The sequence below is a fragment of the Sebastes fasciatus genome, chromosome 13, assembly GCF_043250625.1.
Source record: "Sebastes fasciatus isolate fSebFas1 chromosome 13, fSebFas1.pri, whole genome shotgun sequence".
NCBI classification, from domain to species: domain Eukaryota; kingdom Metazoa; phylum Chordata; class Actinopteri; order Perciformes; family Sebastidae; genus Sebastes; species Sebastes fasciatus.
Genome location: NC_133807.1, coordinates 19,376,565 through 19,395,251, shown reverse-complemented (window position 1 = coordinate 19,395,251; position 18,687 = coordinate 19,376,565). Strand labels below are relative to the sequence as shown.

At 42.3% G+C, this 18,687-nt stretch overlaps 1 protein-coding gene across 7 annotated transcripts in view; it reads left to right on the top strand.

Annotated features, from left to right (window-relative positions):
- Positions 1-18,184, top strand: part of mrtfbb (myocardin related transcription factor Bb) — a 100,202-nt gene extending 82,018 nt beyond the window's left edge. The window contains exons 4-17 of one of the 7 annotated variants that reach the window (XM_074657422.1): positions 2,626-2,820; positions 7,462-7,527; positions 10,184-10,239; positions 10,331-10,406; positions 10,637-10,798; positions 11,885-12,066; positions 12,473-12,619; positions 13,540-13,787; positions 14,664-14,796; positions 14,913-15,761; positions 16,465-16,575; positions 16,752-16,877; positions 16,971-17,031; positions 17,130-18,184. In XM_074657422.1, the coding sequence (XP_074513523.1) occupies positions 2,739-2,820; positions 7,462-7,527; positions 10,184-10,239; positions 10,331-10,406; positions 10,637-10,798; positions 11,885-12,066; positions 12,473-12,619; positions 13,540-13,787; positions 14,664-14,796; positions 14,913-15,761; positions 16,465-16,575; positions 16,752-16,877; positions 16,971-17,031; positions 17,130-17,599 (2,769 nt within the window). In that variant the 5' untranslated portion in view covers positions 2,626-2,738 and the 3' untranslated portion in view covers positions 17,600-18,184. Of the gene's footprint in view, positions 1-2,457; positions 2,836-7,461; positions 7,528-10,183; positions 10,240-10,330; positions 10,407-10,636; positions 10,799-11,884; positions 12,067-12,472; positions 12,620-13,539; positions 13,788-14,663; positions 14,797-14,912; positions 15,762-16,464; positions 16,576-16,751; positions 16,878-16,970; positions 17,032-17,129 lie in introns of those variants that run through there. The other 6 variants (XM_074657419.1, XM_074657421.1, XM_074657424.1 and 3 more) reach the window with 6 other exon arrangements.
- Positions 18,185-18,687: the final 503 nt, after the last annotated feature.

The following is an 18,687-nucleotide window of genomic DNA, read 5'->3' as shown; positions in this document are numbered from 1 at the left end:
TTCAATCGTTTACTATTTAATCCATCTGGTGCATCCCACATGTGCGAGATACACAGCAGTTCAGCGAAGTAGCCGTCATGCACTGCTCATGCGTCAGGCTTTGATTTCTCCATGTGGGTCCATGTAGCAGTGATGATGCAGATAAAACTCAATCTTTCCTGCATCATGAATCAAACACTTCTTAGTGATGACAAATGTTATTTTGTATGTTTCCATTGTAAAATGAGTAATCATGAAGTCATAAGAGAATGAAGAACAGCTGGCCAGTTGGAAGCAGATTGATGTAATACTTTAATAATTGTGATCATCATCAAGCTAAGATGGCTATTAATAGCTGTCAGTGCAGTGACATTGTTGTAGTGCTAAAAAGATCTGAATAGCGTCTAGAGAGGTTTTGTTTTTTTCAAATATATTTTTGTGTGAATGGAAAACATCTTGAATTAATACACCTTGCAAGAAATTAGACTTTTAAATTGTTACTGAAGATGAAAAGCAGCATTGTTCTGGACTAAGACCGGAATTTGAGAACCCCCAGCTGACTTTGAGGTTTTGATTGTGGGACAAAAACAGGTATATAAGGCATTCATAAAATCTGTTGTTGCTGTGGCCAACACTCTTGCGAAATGGAAATTTGAAAGAATTCTTTGTATTTATGGACGCTGTGACATGCCGAAAGATGTTTTTCCACATACCAAACGCTCCACCACTACTCACCATTATTCAGTCCCAGCGGTGAGCTGTCATAACATATTGTGCCTGACTGTACCAGTCCCATTAACTTTATCAACTCCATATTTCCCCTGTCCCATGCTGTTTGACATGCATATTTCTTGATTATTAATCCAGAACAATGCGGTCCGGTCCTCCCCGGCCAGCATGCATTGTCCTGCTCAGTCATATCACAGGAACAGCCGGGGGACTGAGAGCATCCTGTGTCTCTGCAGCTTCACCTTGACATCAGATCCTCTGTGGGATCAGACGCCTGCTCTTTAGCTTTGACATGTTTTCTAACCAGCCTTCCTGGATCCACTGAGACACACGGAACGCACCACAATTAGTGTAATTCCCCTTTTATCTCATTTCCTGTTGGTGCGTTTTGTAGTCATGGATGGCGTCTAACCACCATTGTAAGCTACGACTTAGCATGTTTTTGTATGAGCTGCTGCATTTGCTCCTCTTTGGCCACTTTTTGAATTGTTTACACACCTCTTCTGTCTAGTTTGATGTTTTTTCGTCACATTTTTTGAATAAATAGTCACATACAAGTTGGAGTTGCTGGGAACTGTTAAAGCTGCAGTAGGTAACTTTGAGCAAATATGATAAAAAAGTTATTTTTAAGAAACTATCACTTTATCCTGACAGTAGTGCATGAAACAGATAATCTGTGAAAGAAAAATCACGTTCCTCTGTGTCCTCCTAGTGCTCCTAATGGCATTTGTAAGATTTCAACTTGCCCAAACAAAAACAACCAATCAGAGCCGAGGAGTCTCTACAGCAGCTGTCAATCACTGCTCACGAAAACTTGTGAACTCTGATCAAAAATCATTCTGTTACTGCAATGTCTGCTTCTCACCTCAAAGGCTGGGCTCGAGCTTAAGGACGTACTGTTGTCACGGGGCCGAAAAAAATAGGATCGGGAAGGATGAAAGTTAATTCTGGGACGATTATGGTACAAGAGTTGAAAGGAAAATACCTGTTAGAATGAACGGCAATGAAAATGACTGAACGTGAAAAAAGTTAGGTGAGAGCCCTGCTTAAATGTTTTCAGAAACATCTTGTAGTGTCCTGTTTAGCTGTAAAATTAGAAAGTTTGCTCCGGCGGGTGGGCGCTGCTTGGTTTTGGGTCGACTGTTTTCAACATGGGGGTCACAAACTTTAGCATTTTACAGCTAAACAGTACACTACAAGATGTTTGATAGGAGTTCGCAAGTTTTCGCGAGCAGTGATTGACAGCTGCTGTAGAGACTGCTCGGCTCTGATTGGTTGTTTTCCTTCGGGCGCGGTGGAATATTGGAATATATAATATAAAATGCCATTAGGAGGACACAGAAGAACATGATTTCTTTCACAGATTATCTGTCTCATGCTCTACTGTCAGGATATAATGACAGTTTTATAAAAAATAAGTTACCGACTGCAGCTTTAAGATGAATTTGACATTGGCTGCTATAAATCAATGGCGTTGCAAAACAACAAGGAAAACAATCATTATGCATGTAAAAAATAACAAAAAAAGCTCATTACTAATCATAAAAAAATGCAGAAAGATAAGCTTCCATGTCCCCGAGGACCCAGTGTGTTTGTTCGTGTCATTGTTATTTAGTGCTTAAAAAAAAAAAAAATTCTGGAGAAAAACACTGTTGCTGTTTCTCATGGAGAACAGCTTGTTTTGATCAACTATTTATTGGTTGATTTGGTTCCCTGCTGATTATGCAAAAAAGAATTTCAAATGTTCCCCGGGGTTTAGTTCTGTAGTATGATGAGCCCTCTGTGAGTAGAGCAAAATGACCCAGTGAGGGTTAACATGAGCAGCGCTGTGTTCCCTCCTCCTGACATTGACTGAGCACTCACACACACACACACTCTTTCTCTCTCACACACACACACTTTCTCCGCTGAGGCCAGCACGGAGCCAGAGAGGAGGGACCGTTTGCAGCTCTGAGAGCCAGCTGTCGTTCGCTCAGAGCTGGGTCTATTCTCTCCCTGACTCCCTCGTTCTCCACTGGCCTCATCACTCCATGGGACTCCAGACCTGGCCGCCAAGCAAACCACTGTCCTCTATGGCCTGCCTTGATGTGGAGACCCCGTCCATCTGCAGGGGTAAATTCAAATCAGGTGCTTCTTCTTTTTCTTTGTCTAACCTGCATGTTGTTTTAGTTGTATGTCTACGTTTACATAAAGTTTTTTACTAATGTTCACTGATGCTGGCAGGAAAGGGGGGGTCGTAGTGACGTAGACGCAGCCCTAACAGGAAGTGACAGGGCAACAGTGAAGCTCATCACAATGACTCATATCAAGCATTGTTCTGACAGGAGAGACTATTGTGTTTTCTGATAGATCATAAATCAAAGTTGCTCTGGAAAACACAGTCTGTGAGGGAGAGAATACTCCGTTTATACCGCCTGCGTATGTTTATATTGGCACTCTGTCGAAACACTATTATGGTTTTCTGTCATATAATATAAGCATGACTTCACACATGTAATGTAAGTACACACAATGAGCTTCATTCAGATGAAGTGCAATAACCACATATGCTGCTGATCAGTATTTGCACATTTTGAATTTTCCCTTGTTTGCATTCATCTGCAGCGAATTCATGTGATTAGACCAGGCCTGGAGTAGTTTGGACTCTTTTCTGTTTAAAAAATAAAATACAAAATACATACACTAATGCTACTAGTGTTTAAGTTCTATACCAGACTATGTTTATCTTATTATATCATCTGTGAAGTTGATGCACACTACGCAGTTTCGTGAGTTGTCTAGAGCTTGCGGTTCTCAACCTTTTTCGTTGATAAGATTTTGCTTCAGGGAACTTCTGCTGCAGTTATCATCTACATTTGAAGAGATGAAAGGAAGTGAGTCACTCTTATGACTCTTTCTCACATTGGGCTCACTTCTATAGTGAATTAAATAGTGAAAAGTCCCCATTTTCTTGGAACCCCCTGGAACTCCCCTGGGGGTCCTTGGACCCCTGGTTGAGAACCAGTGGTTTAGGGTGCATTACGAAATAGAGTAAGAAGACACATAACGACTAACTCATGGCAAAAGTGTATAATACTAGATACGTATAGCATGCAAGAAAAATGTAGATTCCTTTCTGTCAGGGCCATCATGCAAGATTTGCAGGCTTAACATAAATTCCTTGTCAATAAATTATTATTCATGGCCTGACTAAATATATCTAATTTTAGCCAAACCCAGACCAGTTTGCCAACACAGACTCATGGGGAAGGAAACTAATGTGTTTTCTCATCACTTTGAGTCTGGCTTCATTTTAGGCCCTTTTCCGTTGGGAAAATAACACACCACCATCGGGATGTGGTTGCAAATGATATTAAATTCAGAGAGCCACTGACTGACTACCCGTATCAGTATTTTATGCAGACAATCATTTTCAAGTTAAATCCATATAGTTAAAATCCAGTGTTCAACAGCTGCATTTGACCTTCTCAGTCATTATATAACAATCACCTCACTCACACTGTTTAAGCCTTGCTGATACATTTCTGTTGAACTGATTTAGTATAAAATGAGAAATTGTATAGTTTAATTTAAGAACATGTCAGCTGATATGTTTATAAGATCTTTCAAATAATCACAAGCAAATTATACAATACTTAATTGTATCCAATTTTTTACAATTAGGGCTGTCAAAGTTAATGCGATAACGCGTTAACGCAAATTCGTTTTAACACCACTAATTTCTTTAATGCATTCACTCGACTTGCGATCTTTAGGTTGCAGTGGGCTCAGCTTTTAAAGCTAGAGTGAAGATACTATGAAACTAGAAAACCCAAAGTACCAACCATCTCATACTAGCTCGTCGCAAAAGAGGCTAAATAACGCTCCAAAGTTACGCTACATTTTGGCAAGGAAAAACTGGCATGGCCATTTTCAAAGGGGTCCCTTGACCTCTGACCTCAAGATATGTGAATGAAAATGGGTTCTATGTGTACCCACGAGTCTCCCCTTTACAGACATGCCCACTTTATGATGATCACATGCAGTTTGGGGCAAGTCATAGTCAAGTCAGCACACTGACACACTGACAGCTGTTGTTGCCTGCTGGGCTGCAGTTTGCCATGATATGATTTGAGCATATTTTTTATGTTAAATGCAGTACCTGTGAGGGTTTCTGGACAATATTTGTCATTGTTTTGTGTTGTTAATTAATTTCCACTGATACATTTTTGCATTGCATTGCCCACTCCCATTTGATAAGAGTATTAAATACTTGATTAATCTCCCTTTAGGGTACATTTTGATGTGATTAATTTGTGATTAGTCATGATTAATCATGGACAATCATGTGATTAATGGTGATTAAATATTTGAATCGATTGACAGCCCTACGTATAATACGAGACAGAGTCTATCAATTCAGTTGAATTTACGTAGACTTTGCCCCATGTGAAAGCATCATAGGAGAATGCATCTGAATCGGCTGCTGCACACTAGGGCTGCCCCCTCTTAGAGCATTAGTTGACTAATCGGCCGTTGTGGTCTTAGTCAAAGTCGACTAAGACTTCTTTTGTCAAGTAGTCATTTTTTTAAGCTTTTTCATGCTGAATGACTTATCTCCAAGAAACGTATGAGACATCTGTGTTTACTAGAGATGTGCTCATAAGATTTAATGTGGTGCTTTTGTTTGATTCTTTGTGGAGAAACTCAGTTTTATATATCTGTCGATTAAATCAACTAATCGATTAGTCGACAAAATCGTATTAGTGTTAGTCAACTACGACTTTCGAGGACAGTCCTACTGCACACACAAATGTCTTTTTTGATAAAGCAACGTAATCTGTATATTCATGGTTTAGTCTATCTCTGGCTATAGATGCCTCAATCTTTGCTAAAATGGGATTCTGTTTAGAGTCTTTGGTATTTATAACAGTAAAGTCAACATAACCCCCTGTCAGTCTGTTTCTAAACTAAATTCAGCTTGGTCCGGGCTAAGAGTATCTGAAGCCACGCCAAACAGTTTTTATTATTTGTACCGTTTCTAAAAGAAAAGAAAAAAAGAGAGAGAGAGAGAGAGAAAAGTCAAATAAAATAAAAGTTCAGATGGGAGACCTCCAGGGATGATTTGCTGAGAACAACATGGGTCTGAGATTAGAGATTACATCAGTAGACAGGGATTTCAGCAGAGCCCTCTCTCTCTCTCTCTCTCTCTCTCTCTCTCTCTCTCTCTCTCTCTCTGTTTCTCCACGTCTGTTTACGCTCTGCTGGTGAGCAGGAGAGCGGAGCCGGTTTGTATCGTGGAGAGGTTAGCCAGGGTTCAGGTTGAACACAAGATGACACAAAGTGAGGAGGACCCCGGGCATGAGGTGTACCCCCATACTGACGCTCAAATTAAACTTCTCTTGTGGCGCTGGAAGGCAGCTTTGGGTGTTATTGATATGCAGCAATATGCACTCATAAACTGTCTTGCCTGTGGCATCTTTTTCCGAGTCACAGTGGGATATAAATATTGAGACAAACCAATGGCAATTTTTTACAATCTCCCGGTATGATCTGTCTCAGGCTGACCATAACCCCCCTGGCCTGGGTTTGTAATAGGAAACACAGCAGGCGGGGCCGGCACACTGTGTTCTCTGCCCCAGAGTTGATGGGCTGCTGTGAGAGTCGACTCGGCCTCCCACCCTTTGCCTCAGCACTTGTCAGTCTGTGTTCCCTTGCCCACCAGTGGAAGCCCCCGTGAACGTCCCCTCGGCTCTGCATACGACTGGAGACCCCACCCCCTTAACTACCCCTAAATTTCATGGTTCCCAGGCCTTGTTCTCACAGCTGCCCAGTTTATTTTTGCTAGAGTGAGTCACGGAGGCTTGTTCAGTCGCAGCGCCTTTCCCAGGAGAGTTGAGCAGGTCTGTGTGTGAGTGTGTGAGTTGGAGTAGCTGTTTCCCCTGAGCCACTGAGTAGCTCTAGCAAAGCCGCCGTCGCTCCACTACAGCGGTGACGATAGGGGTCTCATGTATACCTCACGCCGCCGCCGCCGCCGCCGCATTCGTCACCAATTACCTTCCTCTTCAGACTGTGTTTTTTCTGCAGAGAGTGTTGTTATTCTACTGAAATAACATGTCCACGCTCACTTGTTTATAAATGTTTAAACTGGGATCTTACTACAGTTTATATTGATGGGAAAATAACACTGCGGACCATCCAAGTGTATGTGGGGCCTGCATCTGCTGGAAGATAGTCGGGTCTTTGATGTGTCACAAGAACATAACTGATCGCTGCTTATCCACCCAAAGCGAGATTACATTTTAAAAACTATTTATTAAATACACATGACGCACTTGGCTTTTGCTGGTGTAGTGAGCATCTCCAGTGTTGCTCATTATTGTGACAGCAGCTTTAACATTAATCCCTCTTTCATCTGTTTCTGTACTGTCGTTACTTTGTTTGACTCCTCTGTGTATTTGCATCCCGCACAGAGATATTTCTCTTGGCCAATCACGTCGCACTGTTCGAGAGTAACCGTTATAAAACTTGCGGTACTCTTAACAACCCTAGTTAAAGCCATACAGGAAGTGAATAGGATGTCTGTGGTGGTGGACGGGGTTTACCGTTGGGCCTTTGGGGTAGCGTATTGATTGGGAAATAATAAGTAGTTTGTTTTATTTGAAGTCTGGCCGGTTTCACGGTTAAAGCCGGAGAGGGTCGTTAGTTGACTCAGCGGACTTGGCTCTGAATGGCAAAAGTTGAACTCTGACCTCTGTCTCTGCACTCTCACAGTCCTCCAGCTCTGTCTGCAGCAGAGGAGGACTCGGGAGCAGCTTGTGGAGCAAGGCATCATGCCGCGTGAGTATTCAGATCACACACTAACAAAACGGAAATTATACACTCAAGGAGAAAGTAACCAACATGTCCTGTTCTCTCTCTTAACTACCTTCTACTCTTCTTATTACTTACATTATTCTTAAATTTAACGTTTTTACGTTATTCTGTTGCTCTTACAAGATAGAAATAGGGATGAAATTCAACTTTTTCTAATTTATTTATCACCACCACCACCATTTTCATCAACCAAACTTCTTCATGGCTTTTGTAGCACATATTTGCAATACCAGTAAAACAATGTTCAAAGGCAAGACACATGTAAACAACATGTTGTTTACATTGGGATTATGCACTCTAAAGAGGACATATCATGCTTATTTCCAGGTTCATACCTGTATTTGGGGTTTCTACTAGAACATGTTTACGTGCGTTAATCTTAAAAAATATTTTCTCATACTGTCTGTCTGAATATACCTGTATTCACCCTCCGTCTGAAACGCTCCGTTTTAGCACCTGTCCCTTTAAGACCCCCTCCTGAAAAAGCCCCCATCTGCTCTGATTGGCTTGAGAGAAAAATATGGAGGTAGTTTTCAAGCCGGTGTTTACACTCCAGATACCCAGATGTATGTGCACAAGCACTGAAAAAATTAGTTTTCCATGATATGTCCCCTCTAAGTGTATTCACAGAAACATGTACAGTACTCCTGCTTTACTTGTATGATGTTGGAGCTCACACTGGTCAGTCAGAGGTTTAAAACATTACATTTGCAATCTTTTGCACCTCAAAGGGCTTTATTAGGGGAAGTTTTCAGAGTTCAACGACAATGTTTTTCTACTTGCACGGAGTCGATTTATACTTGCACCTATACAAGTTGATTTATTTTTGTCAAGCTATTAAATAGGCGTTATCAGTTGCTATAAGCCCCATTTATGTGGGTCAATAGGGGCCTACTACACCCACTAGTAGGTGAGAACACAACAGTGTTTTTGTGTTGCCTAAACCTAAAGAAGTTGTAGATTTGTTGATAATTTATAAATGATTAATTTTATTGAGCCCTGGTTTTATGTTGTAGTATTGTGTAAATGGCTTAATAACATTGTGTTTTTCTTTATTCTAGACAGTGTGCAGTGTATTGTCCTACTCAGACTGTTGCTAATAGAAGCGTAATAGTTCTCATGTAAACATAGTCAAAGATAAAAATGACTCAAAGTAGCACACCAGTGCCATACCAGAAAGAACAAGCTCCTACTTTATACCGTCCATCCTTTGAAGTGACAAAAGTGGAGCAGACTCAGTCCCCGTGCTACACCTAATAAAAGATGAGCTGAATATGTGACAGAATCATGCTGATTGCTGGAAAGGTAGAAAGAGAGAAAGACAAAGCTGTTTGTCCTGTTGGCCTCCTGCAGTCAGGCTTTCAGCTCCTCTCTGGCTCCACACAGCCACATGAGTCAGCGACTGAGCCTTCGGTGGAGGTCAGTGGCCTGGCCAAGCGTGGCCTCCACACAAACCTCCCCGGCCATTCTCCACTAAAGCACTCTGGTGCTCCCACACTTACAGGCTTATGTTAGGTATGCAGTGAGGTTTAGGTGACGAGCAGGAATGTTTTGCTTTGGTCCTCTGACACACTCCTCAGAGCGCCCCCCCCGGCCAGTGTGTCCTTAAACCAAACAGCGCTCATCATAGCAGAGGTGACTACTCGGTGAGCCAGACCTCGCTTAAAGCAGGACGAGTTTATTCTGCCAGATCAAAGATTAACTCTGTCACAATATCTCTGCTTGAGTCAGTAAAGCTGGTTCTTCCTGTTTAACTCCCAGGAGCTTATTCATATCACACTAAAAAATAATGATATGAAAGATGGATTACAGTGTACTCAAATCCGTGAGGAAAGTGGTTGTTGTCATATCCAGGTGAACTGCTTACAGCACGATAGAAATGTTGAAATGAAACTCATTATTTGCTCATGCAGTTTATATTGATTTGTGTATATTCTAAAATAAATGATGCAGAGAAGACAGGCCAATTTATACCGTTCCTCAGTTCACTAAGTGCATTATTAGTCAAACTTTTATGTTGTGTAAATATTTGCTACTGGATGTATATGATTTTAAGGACACCATGATTAAAGGGTAACTTTGGTATTTTTCAACCTGGACTCTATTTTCCCCATGTTTTTGTGTCGATGTGACTAATGGAGAGAGCAGTTTTTTAAACTGGTCCAGTATTGAGGGAGAACGCTGTAACCAACAGCCGCAAAATGAGCTGCGAGGGCAATTGAGCAGCGTTAATGTAACGTTACATCACTTAAAGTGCTTGTTTTTGCCACAAACAGACTCAGATTTTTATTCTAAGTGTCTGACAACATTATGGAAAGGAGCCTACAGAGAAATGAAACATTTTTCTTTTCATTTCAAATTATTCCACTAATGTGTTACGTCATCCTTTCCGTTGTTTCGGAGATCATTCTTATCAATAAGTGGTTTCTTTATTTAATTAAAGGTACTTTGTCATAACTGCAAAAACAATCAAAAGGAAATGGCCTTTGGAAATAGTAAGAAGGAGATGTTAAATCAATAATCTATTATTTAAAAATGGAAGGAACAGTTTTCTTCTGTGTGGAAATACAGTTTATTGACTGAGAAAAATTATGGATTTTGTTAATTTACCTTTTCACAGCTTTGAAAACGCCTGCTGCCTTTCATGAGCAGATTCGCAGCCTGGAGAGAGCCAGGGTGAGTCTAAAATCATCACACTGCAGCTTGTGATTTTATTGATCTAAATGCTAAATATAGATTAGATTATTATTAATTGTTTTTTTAACAGACTGGGAGCTTCTTGAAGCACAAACTCTGCAGCAGACCTGAGCGCTCTGAGCTGGTCCGTATGCACATCCTACAAGGTAATCTTCTTCCTGTGTGTTCCTACTGAGTAATGGCGTTGAGATAACAGAGATGTATAAGGTGCTTATACATCCAATCGCTCTTATTGCCTGTTTAAATTTGTTTTACAAAGTTGGAACCAGATGAATGTCTTTGAGGTCTGGCTGAGTCTGCAGTGAGTCACCCTGATGAAGCAGTGAAGACTGCTGCTGGTCGTATCACAGCTGATGATCCTCTGTGTGTTTATCAGAGACGCAGGCTGAACCCTCCCTGCAGGCCACACAGATGAAGCTGAAGAGGGCCAGACTGGCTGATGATCTCAATGAGAAGATCTCCCAGCGGCCTGGACCCATGGAGCTGGTGGAGAAGAACATCCTGCCTGTTGACTCTGGTGTCGAAGACGACATTGACGGTAGATAACTCATCGATGCTATTATATCCTATGTTCACCACCAATAGTTCACCACTTACAGTGACAGCCAGAGAGTTAACTCAAGCCAGCAGTGCAGCACATGTTTTAGCCATTATTGATGTTATTACACCTGTGTTATCTGAAATATCTCAACAACTGTTTGATGGATTATGATTACATTTGTATACACATTCATGGAGCCCGGTGGATGAAGCATACTGACTTTGGTGATACCTTGACTTTTCATCTAGCGCCACCATCAGGTGAAAATATAAATGTGTCCAATACTTTGGTTTATGATCAAATAACTGCAAAACCAATGACATTCCAGCCTGCGCTCATTCCCAGGGTGTCAAATACAAACGCTTTTGTCGCGGCCCTCTGCGTGTGATACCAACGCACAAGGCGCCCTTTAGCATCTGTATGAGACACACCAGGCTTTCAAGTAACTACCATGTAAACCAGGGCTGTCCCGAATACCATTCTCTGAGCTTCAAAGCTTCGGTGAGAAATATTCGAAGGTATTCGAAGCTTCGTTGCGCATCTCAGCAGGCTGACATGTTCTTCTGTCTGTCTCCATCTCTCCCATTCCAACAAACACAGGACTTCATCCAGGGGGCCGCTGTTTGTGTCCCGTGTGAAACCAACAACGTGTTGTTTGTCTTTGTGTTCACAACGTTAAGTTTCATTTTCACTTCACAAACCCATGAAGTTTTTCCCAAACCTAAGTGGTTTTATTGCCTAAACCTAAGCAAGTGTTTTTGTTTGAGTTCACAATGTTAACCACGTGTTTATGGTGACCGTAGTGGAGCGTCATAGTTTGACGCGCTGGGCTACCCAGTGCGTTAGAAATTGACGCCAGGCGGTCCTAACGAAGCGTCCGTATGTGACGAGTTGGTATCAGAATGTGTTGGACATTGGCTGTAAACTACTGTGGTCATGTGTGGCCATCAAGTGATGTCTTCTTTACTCTGTAGTCACTGATAACTCAAGTTTTCTTTTTGTAATCATAGACGGTATATAGTATGTATATAGTGTTTGCAGTAAATAATAAGCTGTACTTATGTGTTGATGCTGTCCCAACAGATGGCGAGGCGAAGTGCTCCAAGCCACCAGACATTTACAGCTTTGATGAGGACAGCAGTGATGCTTTATCACCAAAACAGCCTGCCAGCCAAAAATCTCCCAGCTCCACCTCCGCCTCTCCAAGGGAGTCTGGAGGGACTGAGGCTACTTCTGCTTCCTCTAATTTAAACTCTCCCATACAGGTACACCAATACCTGGAACCATTACAATTTATAAAACATGAACTGTCAATGTCAGCGGACAAACTGGCCTTCTTGACAAGTTATCTTATCTAGCAGGGGATTAAAAAGTATATAATTCTTTAAATAATGTCAAGAAACTTGTGTTTAAAGGATGGTTGGACGCTGGTAGAATTTTTCACTTATGAGAAAGATTTGAGACTTAATTAAAAATTTACTGTATGCACACATTGTACTAACTGTGTATAATGTATTTATCATTTGTAGAAACTCATTCTTTAGAGTGTTTTTGGTTTTATAATTCCAGTTGAGATGCTTTTCTTTTCTTGCGTGGGATGATGATTAACAGGCATAGCGGCTTCACTGTTCTTACAGAACGGATCATGTGGTTTCTCTCTGCTTTTCCCAGCACTCCCCACCTCTTAACTCGCAGTCCACATCAGAGGTAGTCAACCTTGTCTCCACCAGTGAGCAACAAAGCAACCCACAAGCATCTACACCTCAGCCAATCACCACTGTTGTCCCCAGTATCACACCGGGGCCTCTTCTTGTGAAGGTGAGCTTTTTTCACAGCTCAAACTTTGACCAAAAGTCATTTCTTGAACATACTGTAAGGAGTAGTGATTTTTTTTTTTTTTTTTAAGGAAGAGTTAATTAAAGCAATTTATTCACTTTGAATATTTACAACCAGCTGACATAAAATTGACCTGTGGTACTGCGCTCTCTGTCTCTCTGATTTATAGACAGTGTTTTTGTTTTGTTTTTTGTTTCTTTTGGAAATGTGATGCAATTTCAGAAGACACAGAGTCTGTGTTTTGTCATTCTGATAGTCATATCAATTTTAGGGTCAGCATTCAGCCAAGTTAAACGCAGTTCAAAGAACAACAGGGTTTAAAGTCGTTTCACAAATCCTCGGCCTGAAATCTGTGCCAGCTACAGTTTGTCTTCCATTAGGGTCAAATGACAGGCTGGCCTTCCTCATCCAGGCTGTGTAAAATATAAGCCAGCAATCAAAGGACGGAAGAGAAGCAATAACTTGTGCATTTATCATAATCCAGTTATCCTCTCTGAGCATAAAATGAACTCTCCCTTCCTTGGAATACAATAGGAGAATGAGTTTTACAAATTGGAGGGTGTGTGCTCGCTTAACCCAGCTTGAGTTTCTGGTTTCATAGCTAGAACCTGCTGCTCTTATGCCAGGCCGTTTTCATGTGTATCCTGTAACTGCAGGTGGTAAAACAATAAAGGTCACATTTCCACTACCCGCTTCCTCATCCTGCAGTGTCAGAACAATGTTCTACCTTAATGCTTCAAGCTATAAAAATCCACCATCTCTTCCAAGTCTTGTAGTGTTGGTACTGGCAATGCTAACTGTGTTCTCTGATAAACTGGACTGAGATCAGTCACAGGGATCAAATATCCTCCAGATGGTCCTCTCAGCTTTTACATGCCCCTTTTCTGTGTTCTGTTCTGCAGCAAAGCCTGCCCAAGCTATCCAGCGATAAAAGCCGCAGCAAAAAGAGCAAAGAGCCCAAACCGCGAGTGAAAAAGTTAAAGTACCATCAGTACATCCCCCCGGACCAGAAGCAGGAGCTCAATGAGATGCTGATGGACTCAGCCTATGGCCGTCTCCTGCAGCAGCAGCAACAGTTCCTGCAGCTTCAGATCTTAAACCAGCAACAACTGCAGTACAGCTACCAGGCCGTCCTGCCGGCAATACTCAAGTATGACTCCATTTAGCAACACGTACACTCCTTCTACACAGACAGAGACCACAAAGTTTACCTTTATCTGTATAGGCTGATAACTTAAGGTTCCAGCGTGTAACATTTCGGGGGATCTAATAGCAGTAATGGAATATAATATTCATAACTATGTTTTCATTGGTGTATAATCACCTGAAACTAAGAATTGTTGTGTTTTCGTTAGCTTAGAATGAGCCCTTCATATCTACATAGAGAGCAGATCCTCTTCACAGAGTCTGCGGTTGTTACTCCGCCATGTTTCTACAGTAGCCCAGAATGAACAAACCAAGCACTGGCTCTAAAGAGAGACTTTCCTTGTTTTTACCTTACCTGGAGACCACCGTAGTTCTCCAACACGTTTGTGAAACTGCAGTAATGTGAGCCAAAAGTAATGTGAGTGCAAAACCGTGGTACTGACGTCCGTTGCTCCTAAAGTAGTAGCCTCTGAGAGAGGCGAATAGCGTTACCACGGTTTTGCACTCTGCGGATCACGTTACCACAGTCTTGGAAAGGGAGGAGTGAGCGGACAGGTACTCAGTTGGTTGCAATCTGCAGCCACACCACTAGATGCCGCCAAATCCTACACACTGTGCCTTTAATCTACCGTAACAACTCTAAAGTACAAATGTTATTTGAATATTGGTTTTCAACAAACTAAATCAAAAGTTTACACCTGGTTTTACAGAAAGTAATAACTGTTAAGCCACAGCTGCTGTTTGTCTCAAATACTTTACATTTCCTGCCTACAGCGTCCTACACAGAAGCTGTTGATTGTGAAAAATGGATAACCGTTTAGATTCCATTTATAATCTTTACTCCCTTTTTTCTTCCTGTCTGTACGTCTTATTACAACAGACCAACAAGTGAGGTACAAACCAGCTGTTCCAGTGTTCTGAGTGGAAACGCTGTGTCTACCCCTGCGCAGCCCCGGCACACTCAGACGAACCGCAAGCCGGATCATTTACCAGCTAATCTGGATGAGATGAAGGTGACACGTTGCTGCCTGCCCTGCACACAGTCTGACTATATGCACCTCATGCATGCTGCAGAGGAGAACAAGCTACATTTTGAGAGTCATTTCATAATAATCTGTTATCTTTACAGGTCGCTGAGCTGAAAATGGAACTAAAACTCAGATCTTTGCCTGTTTCTGGGACTAAGACAGATCTGATAGAGAGGCTCAAGTTGTATCAGGAGAACTCTAACATCCAGACTGCCATTGAGACACCAGCCATCACAGCAGCCGCACAGTCTGAAAACAAAAAGCTAACCCCACCTGTGTCCCCTATAGCCTCCAAGGTGTCCAGTCTGGGCATAGAGGACAGTAGTGTGGCAGACAGCCCGGCCAAGCTTTCAGATGCTCTGTCTCCAACTCACACTGCTCCACAGGAGGAGTGTCCCACAGAGACTCGGTCCTATGAGAGGGACTCTGAGAAGGACAAACGTCTCCACGAGAAGGAGCGTCAGATTAAGGAGCTGATGAGGAAGCTGGAGCAGGAGCAGAGGCTGGTGGAGGAGCTGAAGATGCAGCTGGAGGTGGAGAAGAGGAGTCAGCACGGAGATTCTCCACCTCAGCTCAGCCCTCTCACTCTCATCCAGGTCAAAGAGGAAAACAGGACAAACTGCTCAGCGTCTTGTGGTTCTCCTGGTCTGCCAGTGTTGGTCAAACAAGAGGAGGTGGCTCCTCAAAATCAGTTAATCATCAGCCACCAGACTATTACGCAGCCTGAAAGCTTGCAGCCAGTCCAGGCCGGAGCTCAGATCCTCCCGCCTGCATCCCGTCCTGCCTCGGCAGTCGCTCTCCAGCTGCCTGCCAGCAGCATTAAATTACACACTACTGTTAGCGGCACAGCCCCAGGCCTCATCCAGACCTCTGGACAGGTGCCACAGAAAATAGAGGCCTCAGCAACATTACAACAGCAATGCAGCACTCAGACTCAGCCACTGGCAAAGGTAAGAAAACACACTAATGATTGCACAGGCTGCCTCGGTCCGTTTCTTTATTAGTCAGCACTAGCTGTGACTTTCTGTTAGTTCTCTTTAAAAATGTTGAGTTGCACGTGATCATCCGTGTGTGTGTGTGTGTGTGTGTGTGTGTGTGCACCTGGAATCATAAATTGTGTTTTCTATGCAGTAAATTCAGGTTAGGTTGCACATCATACATCTGGTGCAGTGTTTATCTAACCACACATCACAGGGTTTTTGTTTTTTTGTTGACTCTCTGTCATGGGTGATGCATCTTGCTTGTTGCCACAGTAATAACAGGCCCCAGCTGGGTGGTGAAATCCTTCCCTATTCACATCAAAAGAAGGCTTGTGGAAAGTTGGGTTACTGGAGCAGGCGCTGAGTGAAGGCTGACAGTCGTGCCCTTACTGCCCTCTGTCGTCCCTCTGCTCTGAGCCAAACAAGCAGCCAGAATTAGCAACAGAAACCACAACTCGATGCTAACTGAGGAGAGCACTCATGAGCTACGCTGCATAGTGCTGTAAAAACCGCTCAGTAGTAGTAACATCGATTAAAAAGCAGGGAGTGGAGGGCAGTCTTCATTTAGGTTCCACAAAGATAATAGGTGTTGTGATGCACTACTTCTTTGTGATGACATTAATGCATTCATTAAAGTATGCCTCCATGCTGACATGTCTGAATTTCTCTGCAGACTTGGAGGATTGGTAGTACAGCACAAAGCTTACTCAACACATTCCCAGCGAGTGGATGTCCTGTGGGAGTCTCCTCTAGCCAAGCTGGTCCTAAAGATCCTACAAATAAGGTAGAGGATGATCCTTTAGTCTCCTACTTTCTCTGTTTTTTTTCTTTTTCTCTAAAGTGCCAGTTCATTTACTTATTCATGCAGTGCCAACTGCATTTGAATGATGGTTTATATCAGATGTATCCTGTTTTTGTTTCATTCGGTGTAAGGGATTGTTGTCTTTTCCTGTTTAACAGTCTCCCGGTACCAGCCAGCCAACGATGATCTTGCCAAAATTCACAAACCATGTGTCAAAGTGTAAAGACCCGCCCCGCTACGAGGATGCAGTAAAACAGACACGCAGCATGCTGACAGCTGTTCAGGTGACAAATAATTACACTGTTTAGTGCAGCATGTCTTTTTAAATTGTTAATTTAGCCACTCAAGCATTTACTGATCTTTTTATTTCTCTGCAGGGTCCCACTGCAGCGAGCCAGCAGATGGATGACTTGTTTGATGTGTTAATCGAGAGCGGTGGTGAGAAATACTGCAACTTTTCTTTTGGGAGGGGGCACTGGTAAAATAAGACATGAAGTACTGATTTATTGGATTCTCACACTGAACTTGTTTTTCAGAGATCTCACCCTTCATCAGACAGGATCCTCCCAGCCAGGACAAGCCTCACCCTGTGACAGCCAGCGTAACCACCCTTCCCATCAACACGGTTTTATCCCGCCCTCCACCCGTGGTCCACGTGGCCCAGCCGCCCGCGGCACAGCTCGACCCCTCGGCCAGCTTGGCAGCCCTAACCTCTGACGCCCAGCTGGAAACCCTCCTGGATGTCTCGCTGGGCACCGAGCCACAAGCACTGAAGCTAATGGAGGAGCTGCACTCACCTGTGGTTACCATGGAGGTGGACTTTAATGAAAACACATCGCCCTCTGCTTTGAACTTGCACAGCACCAACATGGACAATATGGATTGGCTGGACCTTACCCTGTCTGTGCCAGCAGAGGGGGTCAACCCTTTGGACATGTCAGCGCCGGTGGGCGTCTTCTCCTCTGACTTCCTGGACTCACATGAACTGCACTTGAACTGGGACTAAAGGAGAATTTGTACACCTAACAGACAGTTTCAGATAACTTACTTTTTTTATGCAAGGGAGGATGTTTTTTGTTTCCTATGTGGAAAAATAAGGGCTTTTTGGAGTTTGGGGCAGCTCTGTTTTGCTTCCTGGCCGTGTAAATCAGCTCAATAATAATCTAATTGTGCTGCATCAGTTTAGAAGTTCTCGCATTGCTTCCTTTGAGGTGTAAACCTCTGATTGTACGGGGAGACTGAAAGTAGGACCGGTACTGGCAGATTGAGCTGACAGTGCAAGTAGCTTTTAACATTTCAATCTTAAATTGTGCCACAGATTTGTTATCAATCTGTTCTCATGTTGTTGCTCTCTCTTTGTCCTCTGATCACAATGAATGTACAGTGTTATATTGGAGCAGAAAGAGTAGGAAAATGTTCTAATGCTGGTTACAGAATTAAATGGACAAACACTGCATGTAGCTGAGGGCTGTTATGTAATTCACTCCACCCTGTCTCGGAATGATCACTATCAAAACAGATTGTAAACACACAACTAGATGTTCCCCGTGTATATGTAAATTGTGAAGCATAAATCGGACGCTTAACTGAACTGAGAGTGCGAATATGATAATATGATATGAGACCACTGAGTTACCAAAGTGTCAAACAAGCCTGACCAACCAAGTATTTACTACAAAATACATACTCATAGAAAATGAAATGCATACTCACACTCATAGAGATACTCATCTCTCAAACAAATCCAGCAGATCAGCTAAATCTTCACTCTTGCATCTCCAGTGTGCATCTGTGTAAAACATACTGTATGGAGGACGGAACCTGCCAAAATAAAAAATAAATGAATAAATGACTCAATAAATAAATAAATAATATGCCATTAAATGTAGCAGAAATAATATTAAAAATAAATGTAGCCATTAATTAATTGATATTTCTGTTTTAATTTGCTTCTTTATGTATTTATCTATGTAATTCTTCCCTTATTTATTTACTCTTCTGTTTAATTTTCCCTTTTATTTATTTATGTATCTATTTTTATTCATTTTAAATGTATTTATTTATTTATTATTTATTTTTGCATTCATTTTTTAT